Source organism: Drosophila subpulchrella, chromosome 2R, assembly GCF_014743375.2.
Source record: "Drosophila subpulchrella strain 33 F10 #4 breed RU33 chromosome 2R, RU_Dsub_v1.1 Primary Assembly, whole genome shotgun sequence".
Classification (NCBI taxonomy): Eukaryota; Metazoa; Arthropoda; class Insecta; order Diptera; family Drosophilidae; genus Drosophila; species Drosophila subpulchrella.
In genome coordinates, this window is record NC_050611.1 from 17,871,214 (window position 1) to 17,887,941 (window position 16,728).

The 16,728-nt window shown below is 43.5% G+C and overlaps 1 protein-coding gene across 3 annotated transcripts; it reads right to left on the bottom strand.

Moving 5' to 3' along the window:
• Nucleotides 1-16,090, bottom strand: LOC119550384 (pikachurin). 3 transcript variants are annotated; one of them, XM_037859034.1, is made up of 15 exons: nt 15,917-16,090; nt 9,042-9,495; nt 7,412-7,528; nt 5,565-6,372; nt 5,219-5,337; nt 4,806-5,152; nt 4,557-4,746; nt 4,360-4,496; nt 4,080-4,297; nt 3,938-4,013; nt 3,722-3,874; nt 2,230-3,653; nt 2,068-2,169; nt 1,487-1,590; nt 1-1,425 (listed from the first exon to the last, which is right to left on the bottom strand). In XM_037859034.1, the coding sequence occupies exons 2-15, from the start codon at nt 9,169-9,171 to the stop codon at nt 1,271-1,273; spliced, it is 4,080 nt and encodes a 1,359-aa protein (XP_037714962.1). In that variant the 5' UTR covers nt 9,172-9,495; nt 15,917-16,090; the 3' UTR covers nt 1-1,270. The 3 variants fall into 3 exon arrangements, with proteins under 3 accessions (XP_037714962.1, XP_037714963.1, XP_037714961.1); XM_037859035.1 differs by having other exon boundaries at nt 5,219-5,334; nt 15,552-16,090; XM_037859033.1 differs by having other exon boundaries at nt 15,552-16,090.
• Between the last annotated feature and the right edge of the window lie 638 nt (nt 16,091-16,728).

The window sequence follows — 16,728 nt, forward strand, 5'->3', positions numbered from 1 at the left end:
TTTTACAATTGTTTCAACAGGCTATTCGGATTAGTTGTTTGTCTCGCATTTTAAAATTTCGCTATGGGATTGTTAAATTGCTTTGCGTTCGTTTTTTTTGTTTGGTTTCCATTAGCTAGTTGTTGTTGTTGTTGTTGTCTCTGTTTAGTGGTTGTAGTGTGTGTTGTATTGTTTAGTATAAATTGTTAAAAATCGCTCACAAGTTTTTTTTAATCTGGTTCAGCGTGTGTGTTCGAGTGTTTGGTGTCCTTACGTATGTCTTAAGTTTCTTTGGTGTCTTTAGTATCTTACGATTTTGATATAAAAGTTAATATAGGCAGGCGTGTGTATGTGACCGAGTGTGTTTGTGTGTGTTTTCGAGTGTGCTGACTTACGATCTAGTACACGCTACACATTTATTAACTTACCACTTAATATGTTTGTTTCCTCATCCTAACTCACATCATCTCATCGTATCTCATCCACCAACTTCCGGTCTTTGATTCGTTCGATTTTTGGACTAGACCTTCCAAGAAGCGCCAAATAGTACAGAATGTACAGTTATACAGTTTACAGTTCATAGTTTAAGGTACAGCAATGCGAAAAACGAAAGAATTGCCAATTTGCATTTGTAGCCGTGTTAGTTCGAGTGCGTGTTAGTATGTGTATTGTATCTGTGTGTGTATCTGTGTTACTGTGTGTGTGTGGTACAAAAAGATGGCAGCTCTGCATTTAAAGCGTAACGGTTCGTTCAAAAAAAGCGACCACACACTAAAGTATCGCTATCGATATTCGTTAATCGTCAATTTTCGCGCCAAATGGACAGCTTGGTTACTCAGATTTTTCCGCTCTTATATCTCGTTTCATATTCTATATGACATACTCCTCCGATATAAATCCTTTGCTAAAGTTATATATAAACTATTCCGATCTGAAGTATTGACAGTCACAGGCTCTATAAGAAGCGTGCCTTGGTTTTTTTGGTTTCTGGGTTTTGGTTTTTGGTTTTTCGTTTCCTCTGCTTTTAAATATATATATATCTATGTATGCCTTTGTATATACTCAATATGCTTGTATATAATATGTAGTATGTTTCCCTTCTAGATTTAGTTCGTCACTCCTGCGTCACCTGGTGTAAAAAAATGTTCCTCACCCTAACTCTCTCTCTCTCTGTTTTTTTTTGTTTTAAAAGCGTATTTGTACAAACACAAACCGACGAAGGACATTTGTGTGGTTAACATAACATTTAAACTAGTCGATATCAAAAGTCTTGAGGCGTGCGTGCAGCGTTTCATAGGAGGCCCGTCTCCACATTGTGCTCCGTTCCCAGCGTGTTGGGGTCGAAGTTCAGTTTCATTTCGCCGGCTAGGACGATTTCCGAGATGCATCCGACGATTCCGCTGAAGTAGCGCTGGTGCGTAAAGTATCCCACGTCGGGCATGCCACCTACAAAGCGCGAATTCTTTTGAATCTTTTCTGGAAGGGTAATTAAATCCTAGATACTTACCCACATACAGGCCCGTGTCTGTGTTTAGCTGGCGTAGTTTGCCAGGGGCTCTCAGTGTGGCTGTCTTTCTTCCATCCACCTCTAGGTAGCCCTCTTGAGAGTTTCTGAAATGGTATGAGATTAGCATTAGTAATATTGAGGTGATCAAACAAAAGGGAGTAATGTCTTTCGACATTTGCCCATACTATTTTCCAATCCAAAAAAAAATTGCATGGGTTAGGCTCAGAACTTACTATTCCTTTTTAGGATCAGAATGAATTATATTAAAGTGATCAATGAGAAATAATGAATGTCCTTCGACATTTACCTATTGTATTGTATATTGTATTTTCGAATCGAAATATGAGATAACATTTTTTAAAACTTATTTCCCAATTGGTTGAGTTCAGAACCTACCATTCCTTATAAGGTTTAAGATCACTCTAATTGAAGTGATCAACCAGACTACATTAATGTTATTCGACATTAGCACATTGTACATTCGAATCCACTTATAAAATAGCATTTCAATCAGCTCATTTAAATTGGGTTGACTTCAGATCTATCTATTCCTTGTAGGCAATATAGTTTTCAATGCTTACCTTATAGCTCTCACACGATGCCACAGGCCATCGCTGACCTTGGTGCCATTGAAGCGGATGTCAACCTCGCCAGATCCCAAATCATAGCGGAAGTGTAAGTACCTAGGGTGCATAAGGCAATATTACTTTCCAAGTTCAATGATAATCCCATATCTAACTCACCCCTGTTCGATGCCTAGCGAAAGGTAGTCGTCGTGCTCCTCCGTCGTTCCCTGGCGTCCCGTCCACAGGATCACCCCGTTCTCCGAGTGCGTCTTGATGCGCAGGTTGAGGTCGATGCTGTAGCTGATCACCTGGCTCATGGTGTCCGCGTCGTTGTAGTGGAAATAGCTGTCGCTGCCGGCAAAGCAGGCCCCAAAGTTCTTGCGTACCCCCTGGATCTGCGTTTGATGCTCGGCGGATAGGTCGAACTTCTTGAGGAGACTCCAATCGGTGTGGGTCTGGGGTGTGCTGGACTTGACTTCCTCCCCGGACTGCAGCACAGGCGTGAGAAGCTCATCATCGTTGTAATCGTCGCTGTACTGAGAGGTGTCTTCGTTGGGCAAACCCCCATCTTGACTGGGCTGCGAGGGGAACTGGACCTCCGCCTTCTTGTGACTCGAGTGCGCATTCGAGTTGGACATGATGCGCTTCATGTCCTGGGCCAGCTGCTTGCGCTGGTACTCCTCCGTTCCATCGGAGGCGTCGAACAGCGACTCATCGAACACAAAGGCGTTCTCATCGTCTTCTTCGTTGTTATTGTTATTGCTGTCACTTGATTGGGGGTTACCAGGGTTTCCGTCCTCCGCAATCAATGGCGACTGGCTGGCCGCCATGGCATCGCCGTACTCCTGCTGCTGCAGACTGGCCACCCAGTCGTTGTTATCCTCGAAGGTAAGGATGTCGCTGTCGGGGTTCGTCTGGAAACTCTCGTAGTGGGTGGGCAGGCGACTCAGTTTGTGGGTGAAGGCGGCATTGGGCTTCTGGTGGTGTTCATGCTTGCTGGCATGGTGCTTCCCAGCAAACCTGGGCTTGGCTTTGGGTTTGGGTGAAGCGGTGCTTGTGGATGGGGCAGGAGTGGACGTCTGCTGCTGCTGCTCCTTGAGCTCCTTCTGCTGCTGCTGCTGCTGCACAAAGCGGAATATGATATCATCTTCGATTTCCTCGTTGCTTAGCGCCCCCGCAGTGGCTTCCTCCAACCCCTCGGGATTTTCAGTGGTTGTGGTAGAGGTGATGGTGGTGGTGGTGGTGGATGTGGTGCTACTTGTGCTCTTGGCAGGGGTTAGCTTATGCAAATTCCTGTGCTTCTTGGAATGCTTCTTGTGCGCCAGGCCAGACACCTTCTTCACCGCCTCGCCATTGTCCTTCGTCTCGAGGACCTTGGACTTGTGGAGGGCCAGCTCGGGCAGCTGCTCGGGCGGCACCTCGGCGGCCTTGTTGCAGCGCTCGTTGTGGATGCTGCAGCGGCACTCGTAGCTCTCCATTTGGGGCACACACTCTGCCAGTGGGCCGCAGGGTCGCGCCACACAGGCGTGGGGGCAGTTGCCGATGTTGCTGCCGCCCAGAGCCTCCGCCACAATGCCCAGCGAGTGGCCATTGATGTCAATCTGTGAGGGGTGAACAAAGGTATACAATGGGAAATTGAAAACGGAAGTGGTGTTTCAATACTACCCACCTTCTGGATGCACCCAACAAAGAAAGGTTTGTACTTGAGGTCCAGGGGCAGGCGATCCACATGGTTGACGCCACCCACAAAGAGATTCTGTTCCAGCGACAAGTGCCAAAAGCCATTTGACGAGATGGTCATGACCTCTTGGTGCTGATCCACCTGGGGGAATGAAAATCAAGAGGTGAGCAAGGGAAGTTGAAGGAGACGTCAAAGACTTCCTACCTTGAGCACCGCTAGTCGTGCTGTTCGAGAGATCTTGATGGTGTGCCATTGACCCAGACTGAGGGAATGCTCACTTCTGTGAAGAGGAACGCCATACAATCCATTAGTGATTTCCTTTAAACGTAATAGGTGTTACACTTACCTGACTAAAGCTGGACCACTGCCCAGATCAAAGGCAAACTCCACAAAGCCATCGTTTAGGTAAAGGGCTATAAAGTCTCCTCGATGTTCCGGACCTGAGTAGAGTATTAGTCCATCTGCCTGCTCCGGCTTAAGAGTCACCTTCAGCTCTAACCAGATAAGGGCACTATCGCCCAGTGGTGCATAGCGCAGGAACGATGACCCATTAAAGGCGGGAACCTAAAAAGAAATACTACATTAGGACCACCGAAAGGGGAGGTAATTCGTCAAATAACACCAACCTGCAGATCCATTCGAATCTCGCAGAGATCTCCAACAAAACCAATGGGACACAGGCATATAGCACCTTGATCTGAGGGCAGGCACTTGCCACCATGCTGGCAAGGATATCTTACGCACTTATCCGTGGAGCAGTCCTCTGTGATATGATATGATGTGATATAAGAGGGAGTTTACAAGAGTATCCCTTATAACTTACGTATATCGAATCCATTAATGACATCGCCCAACGGATGCTCTGTGAACTTGTAGTCATGTTCGTTGGCTACAAAGCGACGAATGCAGCCGGAAAAACCCTCAGCTAAAGGCAATCGCTTGGTCAATCCAGTTATGTTGCCAATCCCACCCAGAAACACTGGTTCTCGGAAGGTAATGCGTGAGAACAAGCCCTGGAGAAGATTGAAATCGTATAGGAAAGGGTTTTCCAACTTTAGAAGGGTTAACTCACATTGGATCTACCCTGAACCTTGGTGCCATGGTTGAGCACCAGCCAGGCATCCCATCGATGACGATAGATAATCACTGAGTTCCACTCGTTGAGTAGGATGGTCTCGCGGGATCGTACGCTGCCCACACCGGATCCACAGTCGAACCAGAACTCCACGAAGCCCTTGTTCAATAGAAGTGCCATGAAGTCACCCGTGAGATCATCACGCTCTCCACTCAGTAGGATAATGCCGTCAAAAGACTCTGGACGGAATTCGATGCGGAGTTGAACATGCTTGTAGGCACCATGGAGAGCCGGAAATGCTAGCCAGGATCGCTTGGCGAAGCGCGGCACATGGGCTCGAATATCTGGGGGTTAAGGGAGTTACTAAATTGTAGTTTACAAGTCCTTTAATCCTCCTTTGAACCACTTACCCTCCTGGCAGCCCGTGCCCGTTTTGCCAAAGGGACAAAGACATCGAGAGCTGGCCGCAGTGGCCTCCAAGGCACAGATTCCATCGGGGCCACAATCCAGATTGCAAGTGGGTGTGCTGCTTTGGTTGATTAGACTTCATTAATTTAGTTTTAAAATATTACTAAGCTTATGCAGCTTTGACAGCCACAATATGCGTACATAAGTGGCTCCAGAATTCATACAATTTCTGCATACTTAAGTTGCACATGACCAACAAAGAAATGTTTGCCAAGAGGATACTCTAACCCCCCTAACTTTATATTGGTCGAGGAATTCCAACCCACTCTATATACTTTTACGACCCACCTGTCTGTTGTCATGGCTCCCACTGTAGATATGTTGGAAGTGGACTCCCTAGTGATATGCATTTGGACCTTATTGCTGGTTACAATGGGGTTCCTCCTCCGGTTCTTGGCCGTGTTGGTATTGCTTGTCTGCTGATATGTTTGCGATTTGCTGTTGCGTCTTAAGTTTAATTGATTATTGTTGACATCGTCGTAGACGGACATGTCCGACTTGTAGCTGTAGCTATAGTCATCGCTGCCATCCTCGCCGTAATCCACATCCACTTGGTTTCGGTTTTGGTTCTGGGTTCCCCCGTTTGAGCTGGGTGCCCTTCTGGTTGTTGTGGTCGTGGTTGTGGTGCTGGTGGAGGTGGTTTCCCTTGTGGTGCTTCTGCTGGGAGTCGGGGGCGCTGTGCTAGCCGCCTTGAAGTCGGCCACATCCGGTTCCTGACCCTCAGACTCTGACTCCGAATTGAAGTTGATGCTCTCCGCTGATATGTAGTAATCGTTTGAATTGACTTTCTGTTGCTGCTGCTGAAGATTCAGCGATTGCTGCTTCTGCTTCTGCTCCTGTGTCTCCGAATTGCTATCCTCCTGCTCGCCATAGTCGTAGCTATCTCCTTCGGAACCCGAATCGGATTCATCCTCTCCGTTTCCATTGCCCGCCGGCAATGCGGATTGCGAGTTGGATCCGGCGAACGGCGACTTGGCCATCTCCTTACCAACATCGTCGTTGGCCAACTTGGCACTGAACGAGGCGCCCTTCTGGTAGAGCACATCCTCGTCCGACTTGCCACGCCCATCCAAGCCATTGGCAGTGGCGTTAATTACTGGAAAATCAAAAAGGATCAAGTTACGGGGGATGCACAACGGAAATCATCCATTTTAATTAAATTCAGTGAATGAACATGAGAAATTAAAGAGATTAACGTTTTTAAACCCTTAGTAAGGAATCCTTGTACTCACTAACGTGAAAACTTTCACAAGGTCCTAATATGTTTGCCTTTTGAAAACGTAAGAAACTAGTTTAAGTTAATACTAAGACAAGTTAGTAATAAATAACTGAAAACAAAATATAGTAAAGTAAGCATATTCTTAAATGCTTCTTAATATATATTCAGTTAAAATATTTCTAAATAGTTAGCAAAGATCTAGTTAATCTCAAATTCTATAAATCGATGTGAACTATTTTTAGGATTATTAACTCAAAAAACCAAATTGCATCTCTATTTAGGCATCGCTTCGACTCAAAAAAAACAAAGAATAGAGTACTATCCATTTGATTTCAAGAACTTTTCTACTCAAAAAAGTGTGAATACAAATTTACCCTTCGCAATACTTCTGGGTGATCTAAATGATATTCTGAATAGTCTTAAATTTTCAAACATATTTTTGTTATAACTATTCATAGCCCTTCCATTAGCCAAACATTTGTGATTTTCAATGAGGGTAAATACTGCATGTTAGCTTTAAAACTGGTTGTATGGCATGTAATTTTTTTGACACACCGTCGAGAATTCACAAATTAAATGCAAAACATACACAAAAATATCAATTTGTCGGCCTGCCGGGGGGCATTGACATTGTTGTAGGGTCCAAAAACAATTGCAAAATAATAATTCCCCAAACAAACCTGAATTCGAACAAATAAATGAATAACAAGAGAATGGGGAATGCAAATTTAATCGCCGGCTAATCCAGATCCAGCCCACTTGGATGCCATCCATTACAGGTGATTTCCAAATAATAACCGAAATGGCAAATCAATTTTGTGGCCTGGCAGGCTAGGATCTGCATCTATGCATTCTCACAGCCATTCCCAATCTAAAACCCTTTCCCACATGGGATATACAACCATCCGGAACGCACCTTGACAGCTGTAACCGTTCTTGTTCAGCTCGTAGCCCTCGATGCAGTCGCACTCGTACATTCCATCGTGGATCTCGTAGCATAGTTGGTCGCAGGGGCTGGTGTGTCCGCAGTGGCCTGTTTTCGAGGGGGGTAGAAAGTAGAAAGGGGATTGTTCAGTTAGCATAGCCATAGTTATGGCTAAAGCCTTCTATAGATAGATGGACGATAGTGGGAGCGGAGCGTTTGGGAACTTTGGGTTTGGCCCGCTTTTCGGTTCATAATTTCAGTTCACTTCAGTTGAGCTTAGTTGAGTGTCCTGTCTGTCTACGTCTACGTCCATGTCTCTGACTCCCCCTCCGCTTATTCCTTCAGCCCAGGAGTGTGTGTGTTCCTGGGTGTGACCGACGTGTCCGCAATAAATTCTAATAAGCTTTAAGGACTTTGGGCCTGGTTTCTGGTCTGGTTTCGTCTGCTCCTGACTGTGATGGCATACGCTTTTCGTAATTTACTGCTGGCCCATGGCAGCATTTCAAATGCATAATGACTACTTAAATAACTCAGTTGGCCGATAGTTTTGCGTGGTTATTTTACGGTTAATGGAAAAGTTTTTGCCCTACCCCAGTTCGACGGCAATTTAAATGCAAATTCCATAGGCAGGGCACGGCAAAAGGATCAAAATCAGAGCCATTTGGCTTGCATTCTCAGAACCCACTCACTTGACACCGAATTTGTGCCATTGCAAAAGGAAGGAGGAAACTCGTTTGGGGAAAAATACACACATATATGTATATATGGGGAGAAGTAAATAAAAAAAGTAAAACATTACAAGCATTACGCATACGCCCGAGTGGCCCGGCACTTACGTCACACATTGTATTAAATGGAACGAACGCAGAGGCACTTTCTGAAGATGGAGACACGAACACGTCAGCTACTCTGTTAAAGTGCCATCAAAGGGGGGGTTTTGTAGGATGCACATGGGCGTAGGTGCGGACCAGGGGGGGATTCGTTTCCAACAAAGCTCGTGCATGCATGCAGGCTTGCTAGTTGATTAAGCAACTGTGGGGACGATTAAAGTGCACTGGACACAGAGGACAAGCACACGAACCCATTTGCATATGCACACAAGAGCTGGTTGGTTGTCACACAGCTCCCATGCCAACCCACCTCCCCCCCACCACCATCAAACCCCTTTGAAACTCCTTTGCCCGCCGGCCATGCATTGCGTATTCAAATTGAAATTGAAAAATCGCATTTTGTATGCAATTGAAATCGAAGTGTCAGCAGCACACATCAGCATCGTCGCCAATGACAGATTCGCCTCCATGGATCTGGAAATTTGACAACAGCCATTGCATAACTTTCGATCCCATACCATTCTGTTCGTTCTGTCCGTTGGGTTTTGTCCGTTCTGTCCGCTCTGTCCGTTGGGTTTGGTTTTGGTTTTCTGCTTTTCTGGTTTTTGGCCCACTCTCACGCATAATTAAGTCGCTCATTAATGTCAAAGGCTACACAATAGGGCCTCGTTTATTGATATCCCCAATGTCGACACCCCAAGCTCTTCAAAACTGAAATGCCCCAAAATTTCACAATTAGGCACTTGAAATCAGGGGAGGCATTGGTATGTATATTCGGTTGTCAAACGCACCTTGAAAGGCCGCCTCCTCGGGCTCCGCAATGGCACTCACTGCGGCGCTGGCCGTTGATGATGATGACAGGAGGATGAGGAGGAGCCACACGGTGAGGACCTGGTAATGGTGATGCTTTGAAGTTGACATGCTGCACTCTGTCCACAGGTGTGTGCGCAATGGGGCGTATGCTTGATGCGGCGAAGGGTTCAAGGGTTCGAGGGTTCCTCTTTTATTTTTGGGAGGGCGCGCTCAATTCAATTGAGTTCGTATGATGTGGAGTTCCAGTTACAGTTCCGATTGCGATTGCGATTGCGATTCCGAGTCCTTTGGCCATCAGCCAGCGGCGAGCATGGAGCGTGCATGCGTCTCAACGTTGCCTCCGCGACTGTTGCTCCTGTTCCTGCCGCAAGTCCTTTGGTCCTCCTGGCTCCGTACCTCCTGGTAGCAGAGCTCCTGCGGCCCTAGTACAACCTGAAAGTATGTACACACAAATGCGACACAAGCGCGCAATTAGTAGGCGGTAAAAGCAAAGGCAAGAGCTCAAGCCAACGCAAACGCAAATCAAGTGGTCATTATAATATAACCACAAATTGCTAAACACGCAGTGGCCAAATGGAACATCGCAGGTTAAGAGGGGGGTTGCGATGGGAAGGAACTGGGTGAACAAGGTGGCGAGCTTAACCATACACACAGAAAAAAAACGAGGTCTTACTTAAGATGGGAATTTAAGAATAATGCATACTTTAATGATTATAATCAAGAAAATCATATGATTGATAGGGTTATTTTATTATAATATCAGAATACATATGTTTAGAACTCAGTCTATCTGTGAACTCCTTTCTTAAACATTCGTTTTCCAGTGATTCTTAATTGGTTACAACGTTTTTTCATAATTTCATGTTAATTTGAACCTTAATTTAATTATGGTTTCACACAAAAAAATTGTAATTAGTCAGGAATCGCGGAAAAAACATAACAGAAGTTTTGTATTCATATACAAACATTATTGAGGTTACAAAAATTAAAGATTAAATTAAAAACAAGTGCGAAATGGTTAACTTTTTATGCATGCTCTTGTAATTTAAGGTTCTGGAAAAATCTAACGTTCTAGAAAACATTATTGGTATATGGTATGGTTGACATTGCCTTCAGAAGGTGTATAGAGTGTTCTTAGGTCTTTCCAAATTGAATAGATTTTAATTTCTCTCCATGCACACAGGAGCATAGGCTTGAGCTCTGGCATGATTCATGGCGTTGGTAAAATCAATAGGAGCCACCATGGCAACGCCGCCACAACAAATAGACAAAGCCCCACATCAGCGTGGCCACTCCTATTACCCACACCCAAAATGCCAACCACCTGACATGCCACCTGGCGTCCTACCTTAAGCCAAATACTGTGTGGTCGAGTAATTAGAAATCAATACGAGCACAATTCGGCAAAGTGTCTACCCTGCATAGCAAATAAGCGGGCATAGATACTTCGATGGGCAGATGGCAACAGTATTCGAAAAGGGCAAAAATCGAAGATGGAAAAATCCGAAATTTTCTTTCTGCCCATTTTTGGGGCCTTCTTTCGCTGGCCAATTTGAAATTGAAATGTCAAATGTCTTTGAGATGGAGGGGAAAACGCGTGCAAATGTTGTTAAGCCTTGGTGGCACACACACACACATCTCCTGTCTCATTCTTCTTCCTCTGTGATATCTCTCTCTCTCCCGCCATGCTGCCATCTCTTTTGCACACTTAACCCGTGCTCGAGAAATGTGTAGCATACTTACTGGGGCAAACATTGCAGCCGCAGCATCTCCGCTGTTTCGGTTGCTCTTCCTCTTCCTTCTTTGCTCCCCACTCTTTGTCTTTCTGCCTTTATTTATTTATACTCTTTGGTGCCCCTCCGGGGTTACGAGGCATCCAGATTCAGGAAGTCCCCCAGACGAACGGATGTTTGATTTGATTAATTAAGCTAACCAACGGGAAGTTGCCTCTATTAACTGTTTGTGCTGATGTTGCCTTATTTTGGTGTTTCATTCGGTTGTTGGTAAGTAGAAATTGGATGAAAATAGATGCGTTAAGAGCACAATTGTTTAAGACTAATTAGAAAAAATTGTTATATATAAAGGTATTCGATGAACTTTTGAACCTATATACATTAAGGTCTTAAATTTGGTACTTTTCTCTACTTTTACTGATTTAGTTTCCGCTGAACGTTTGAACCTATAAACATTGAGATCTTGAAAAACGATATATTTGGTAATTCCCCAATAAAATGTATTTTTACTCTTATTTATTTAGTTACCCATAGTCCATGGCCCTAGCATTTAGAGTTTTGTTAGTCTTAGTTTTGTAACAATTGTAACATCATATAAATTAAATGTCTTCTATTCCAAAACCGAAGGATAAGATCCTGACTTCCCTGACATTGGGTCAATAGCAAACATTACTCTGACATAAGACATCCCAATAAAGATAGTGTAAGCTTGCAATCGTTGTGAAAACTGCGTTACACGCTTACTATATATTTTTATGGCAATTTTCATATGCCTGCGCTTAAAATCGCGTTGACTGCCTACGGCCTCGAGAGGTTTTCCCCCACCACCCCCTACTTTCTCCCCTTGGGGTTTTCCTTTGCTGCACGAGTGTGTGTGTGTGTGGGGGGGGGGGGGGGAGAGAGGAGGTTTGGTTGTACGAGTGGGTAAGCACTCGCGATGGCTGTGCGTGCAAGAAACTTTTCGTTTTTTTATAAGTTTGACGTAAGGGCTAAAAAACCCATCGCCATTCCGCACTGTCTCAAGTTGAGACAGTCGAGGTTTCGTTTTTCGTATGTTTTTCTTGTTTTTTTTGGGGGCGACCAAATGTTGGCGTATTCATTTATATCGATTTTTCCACCTTGGCTATTTACACACACAGAGGCACACACACGCACACTATACGGTGAGGTTGACATACTACCCACATACTTCTTTTTGTATTCGCTTGTATTTGCACACTCTCTACGTTATATTTTCGCATTTCTTTCATTCGGGATTTCCCCCAGAACCAACCCGTTTTATTTTTTTTGTATTTTCCTTCTTTTTTTTTTGCATTTTTATTGCGTTTTTAATGGCATTTCTTTCCGGTACGACGCCTCCGAATGGCCAGCAGTGTAGAATGTTGAAGCCCAGTCTTTTGTGTGGGTGCCACCGTTGAAAGGGGGATTCCCCCAGTTTTCCACCGGCTTTACGTTTTCAAGAGCCCAATTGCAGGACGACGCCGATGTGTGTGTGTGTGTTAGTGTGTGGATGGAAAACTCATTATTCAGGTAAGCAGCGGCACAAAAACGTGCGCTCATTTGCCTGGAAAATGCGACCTCAGAAACTAATTAGAACGCATGGGCATCGGAAATTAATAGGCAGTCGCTCAATCTGCACAAAAACTTCCATCCAAAAACTGACTCCTCTTTAATAACCATACTTGATTCTTGCTTTTTTTCGAAAAAGTTGATCCAACCAATTAGCCTAATGGAGAAAAATGAATGCTTCAAGTGGCAGTGATTTAATTACACAATTAAGAGCTCATTGGGCAGCGGCCTTTCATCTGATAGTGAGTTGGCTTTGTGGAATCCATATTCGTCGCCGGGGTCATTTATCACAGATTACCGACTTTTATTTGAGTTGAGTGAAAGCTCTGGCATAAAGTTTATGCATCGTAAATCGTAAACTCAAAACTTTCGCCCACTACAGATAGTACGTGACCACAAAGTGAGGCGGAATTTTTTGCCGGAATGCCAGAGAGTTCCCCTTTGGTACCGACCATAACAAATGATCAAATTGCTCTGGAGAGTCGCAAACTTTTGTCCAGAGATACCACCATGGCCCGAAAACTATGGGGTTTCGGGTTCAGATTGCAGTGAAAGTGAGCCGGATAAGTGGTAAACGAATTATTCGACTGCCTTACCCAAAAAGTGTTGCCTGCTTTGGAGCGGAATTTTAACCATTTGTGAGGTGGCATAAACCTAAACCTCAGCTGGGTTTTCAATTATTTAGGACCTGCTCTCGATTCCATGGCTAGTTTATTGATTCAAAAGGCAAACAAGGCCAAACAAAATGGCAGCCAGCGGAATAATATCCATGGCTGATGTCACGCAAAAAACTTTATACAGAAAGCCAATAAAGGGGAAGTCCCCGGGCGAACGGAATCAGACCCACAGAACGGAAAAGTTAAGTTGCAAACGAAAACTAAAACGGCAACAGCAACAGAAACAGCGGTATACAATAAAAGTGGTGAAAAGAAAATGGAAAATGGGAAACAGGAGCGGAAAACAGAAAACAGAAGCTGAAGCTGAGGCAGCAGCCAAATACAAAGGGAAAACGTTAGTCCAGCAATAAATTGTGTTTTTATAAGGCAGGTAAATAGAGCACAAAATCCGTGGAGAGCCAATTGGATGGCCAGCAACCACAAAATACACACAAAAACAATGGGGGGTTGTAGATTCGAAGGTTCGGGAACCGAGGGTTCTTGAGGGGAGGAACTCGAATCAACTCGATTCACGCATGCCAGACTTCTGACTCCCCAAACTGTTCGAAATGACAGGCCAGAGACAACGCAGAGACAACCACAGTGGAGCCACGTTAATTGGGCTAATCTGCGACGCTATTACAGCACATTAAGGTGGTTTTAAGGGAAGCCCTAGGTGCACAGACCACCTATGTTCAGGGTTTTCCCTGACAGAGAAAGTAAATCACTCTGTAATATTATTTAAACACGAAATCTGATAAATATGCATGACCTTCTGGACAAGGATTTTTCATGAAAAACTAATCACAGGCACGAGATCTAATACCTCTTAACCTAAGTTGGTGCAAGAAAAAATTATTATACAGATTGAAATCCAAAACCTCTAACAACCATCCAGTAATTAAATGGAAAATATATTTGAGTTGACCTTAAAATAAATCCAATTATAATATAAAGCGGTCAGCAACTGATACGTATAAACCAATTGACAACCTTTGAACTACTATCTGCATCCGTTTTAATTAACTTAAAATATTCGGTTACCAAGCACTCAGAGTTTATATTTAGCGCAAAAACAATTTGCATGTGGCTTACATGAACTGTACAGAGCTTACATTGAAATACCAAACTGTGTTTACGTAGCTTTCAATAACAAACTAATAAATGTGATGGAAAAAAATTATTCAAAACGAAATCAACGAAAATATAATCCCTTGGTACGAATTTTCTGTTTTAGTAAGCCTCAGTAAATACATGTTATTTTTAAAGTATTGAATAAATATGATTCGGCAGTGATATGAACTATGGCCAATACAAACCAGATCCCCTTACCAAACCATCACTAATTAATTAAAAGGTTGTTTGGTTTTCTTCTCTAAAGGGTCTGTAAGCATACAGAAGTAATATTCAGGGGCATTTGGTTGAAGTCCTATGAGTAACATGTGTTAAAAAGTATGCAACACAAAATTTGTGCTAAACACTTCAACCAAATCTAGGTTTCTATCCCAGTGAAAGAAAGTACTCATGAACTCAAGCACTTTGAAAAGAAAATGTTCTGGCTGTACATGATGTTGCCAAGAGTACTCTAACCCTAGTATGAATGAATATTTAATTTCAAATGGAAGATAGTGAAACCTAATACAAAACCGAATTATACTGCTTTAGTTAATTAAAAATGTGATGTACTTAATAAAATAGTAATGTATTCAGGGGCTTTTGAGTGAAATCCTATGTGAAAAAGGTGCTGAAAAGTATGCTACACTAAATTTGTGATAAAAAACCTCAACCAAATCTAGGTATCCGTCAACTCAAGCCCTCTTTATAAATAATGTTTTGATTTTTCAGGTTGTTACCAAGAGATACTCTAGGCCTAGTATCCACTGTGATAGCCTTGAGGTTTGGCGCGTTTTTCTCTTTGCGGCTTATCCTGCTTGCGCTTTGAGTGCTTAGGCATCGGGCAAACGTCGCACTAAATGTATATCCTCCTATATGCGGGACGCGGGCCTAATTTATGGCGAATTCGCAGGTGCGCGCTTTACTTGAAAGCTGTCAAAGACCGCGTTCCTTGCCACAACGACAGCAGCAACAACAACAAAGTAATTTTCCCAGCAAGGACTAAAACAAAAGGAAGCACACACACACGCACGTATATATATATGTGCCCAACTCAAGGGGGCGTTTGTATGTGTGAGTGGGTGATTTTACGTGAGTGCTTGTGTGTGCGTGTGGGCGGAAAAGGGGCAACTCCCCCAAAGACTTTTGAACTGCTGGCGATGTGAACGAACTGGTAATTATCAACATCATCATTGCAACTTTAGTTTGACCCAAAAATCGCAATAAATAAAAGTGGGTAAGTGGTGTGTATGTGTGCAATGTGAGTGGTGGGTATGTATGTTTGTATGTGCTTGGAAGGGCAGTGGAGTGCCCACATAAATTTCCATTATTTCATTTCGCATTTTTCCGTCTCCTTAAACTACACTCACACACACACACACAGGCATACACTGAGAGAACAAGAACAAATCCTTACGGTTTCTGTTGCTCCTGCTGCTGCTTCTTCTTCAGCTCCCTCTTCTTCTTCTTCAACTGCCTCTGGCCAAGTACCGTTGCTCGCTGATTTCTGATTCTCTCCACTCCGCTCCTCTCCTCTCCTCTCCACACCACCTCCTCTACTTCTCTTTCTTGTGCTTTATTTTTCGGCGTTCAGCGATTTTCGTGGTATTTACATTTACACACTCCTGCACACCCACACACTCTCACTCACACACAGGGGGTACTCGCACACTCACACACTGACACATTCAGCTGTCGTATAAGCTGACTTTCACATTGCACTTTCGAATCGCCGAATTTTCGATCGGAGCACTTGAAAATGCAGAATCATGGGCGAATTACCACGTTTTGGCCAGTTTCCTGCAATTGCTTTATCGTATTCGTTGTGTATATGTATTATTTTGGTTGTATCCTGCGAGCGGATGTCTGATGACGGCGGATACGGATGATTTCTGGCGTTTCTAGCGATTCCGTTTGTTTTTCCGTGGAGCGTAACGTTTTTACACTCTAATTGACGGGAGACTACTGAGCGTATGAGTGTCGAAATACGGATGGCAAATGGAAATGCCACTTGCCACGGGAGAGAGAGAGCAGGAAAAAAACAAACCCTCGGCTCGGAGAGAGAGAGCCAGACTCGGAGAGCCCTTGGTCCTTGCCTTTGTTGTAATATCCGTTGGCCGATTATCCGGCCATGTAAAGTTGTAAAGAGGCGCCAATTCAATTCGCCTAGTAAGCTCGGCTAATAGGGTAGCCAGGTCTGATTGAAATTGAATAAAATAGGTTTCCAAGTTTTCAGAATAATTAATTTAATGTGTTTAAAATAGTTGTAATTATTATGGAAAAGGAATGTTTGTGGCAACCAAAATTAAATATCATAAAAATACATAACTTTGTCACTAACTTCACCTTTATTTCAAAACAGTATTAATTAGGATTATTTTTTCATGGGAAAGGATTTTTTCTGAATAATTTAATTTAATTTAATTTTTTTTACAATCTCTTGAAGAGATGAAATGGGAACGGATTTTTACTGAATAATCGTTTTTGGCAACCAAAATTAAATATCATAAAAATAAAAAACTTTGTCACTAACTTCACCTTTATTACCCTTTATTTCAATAGAGTATTAATTAGGATTATTTTTTTTAACAATC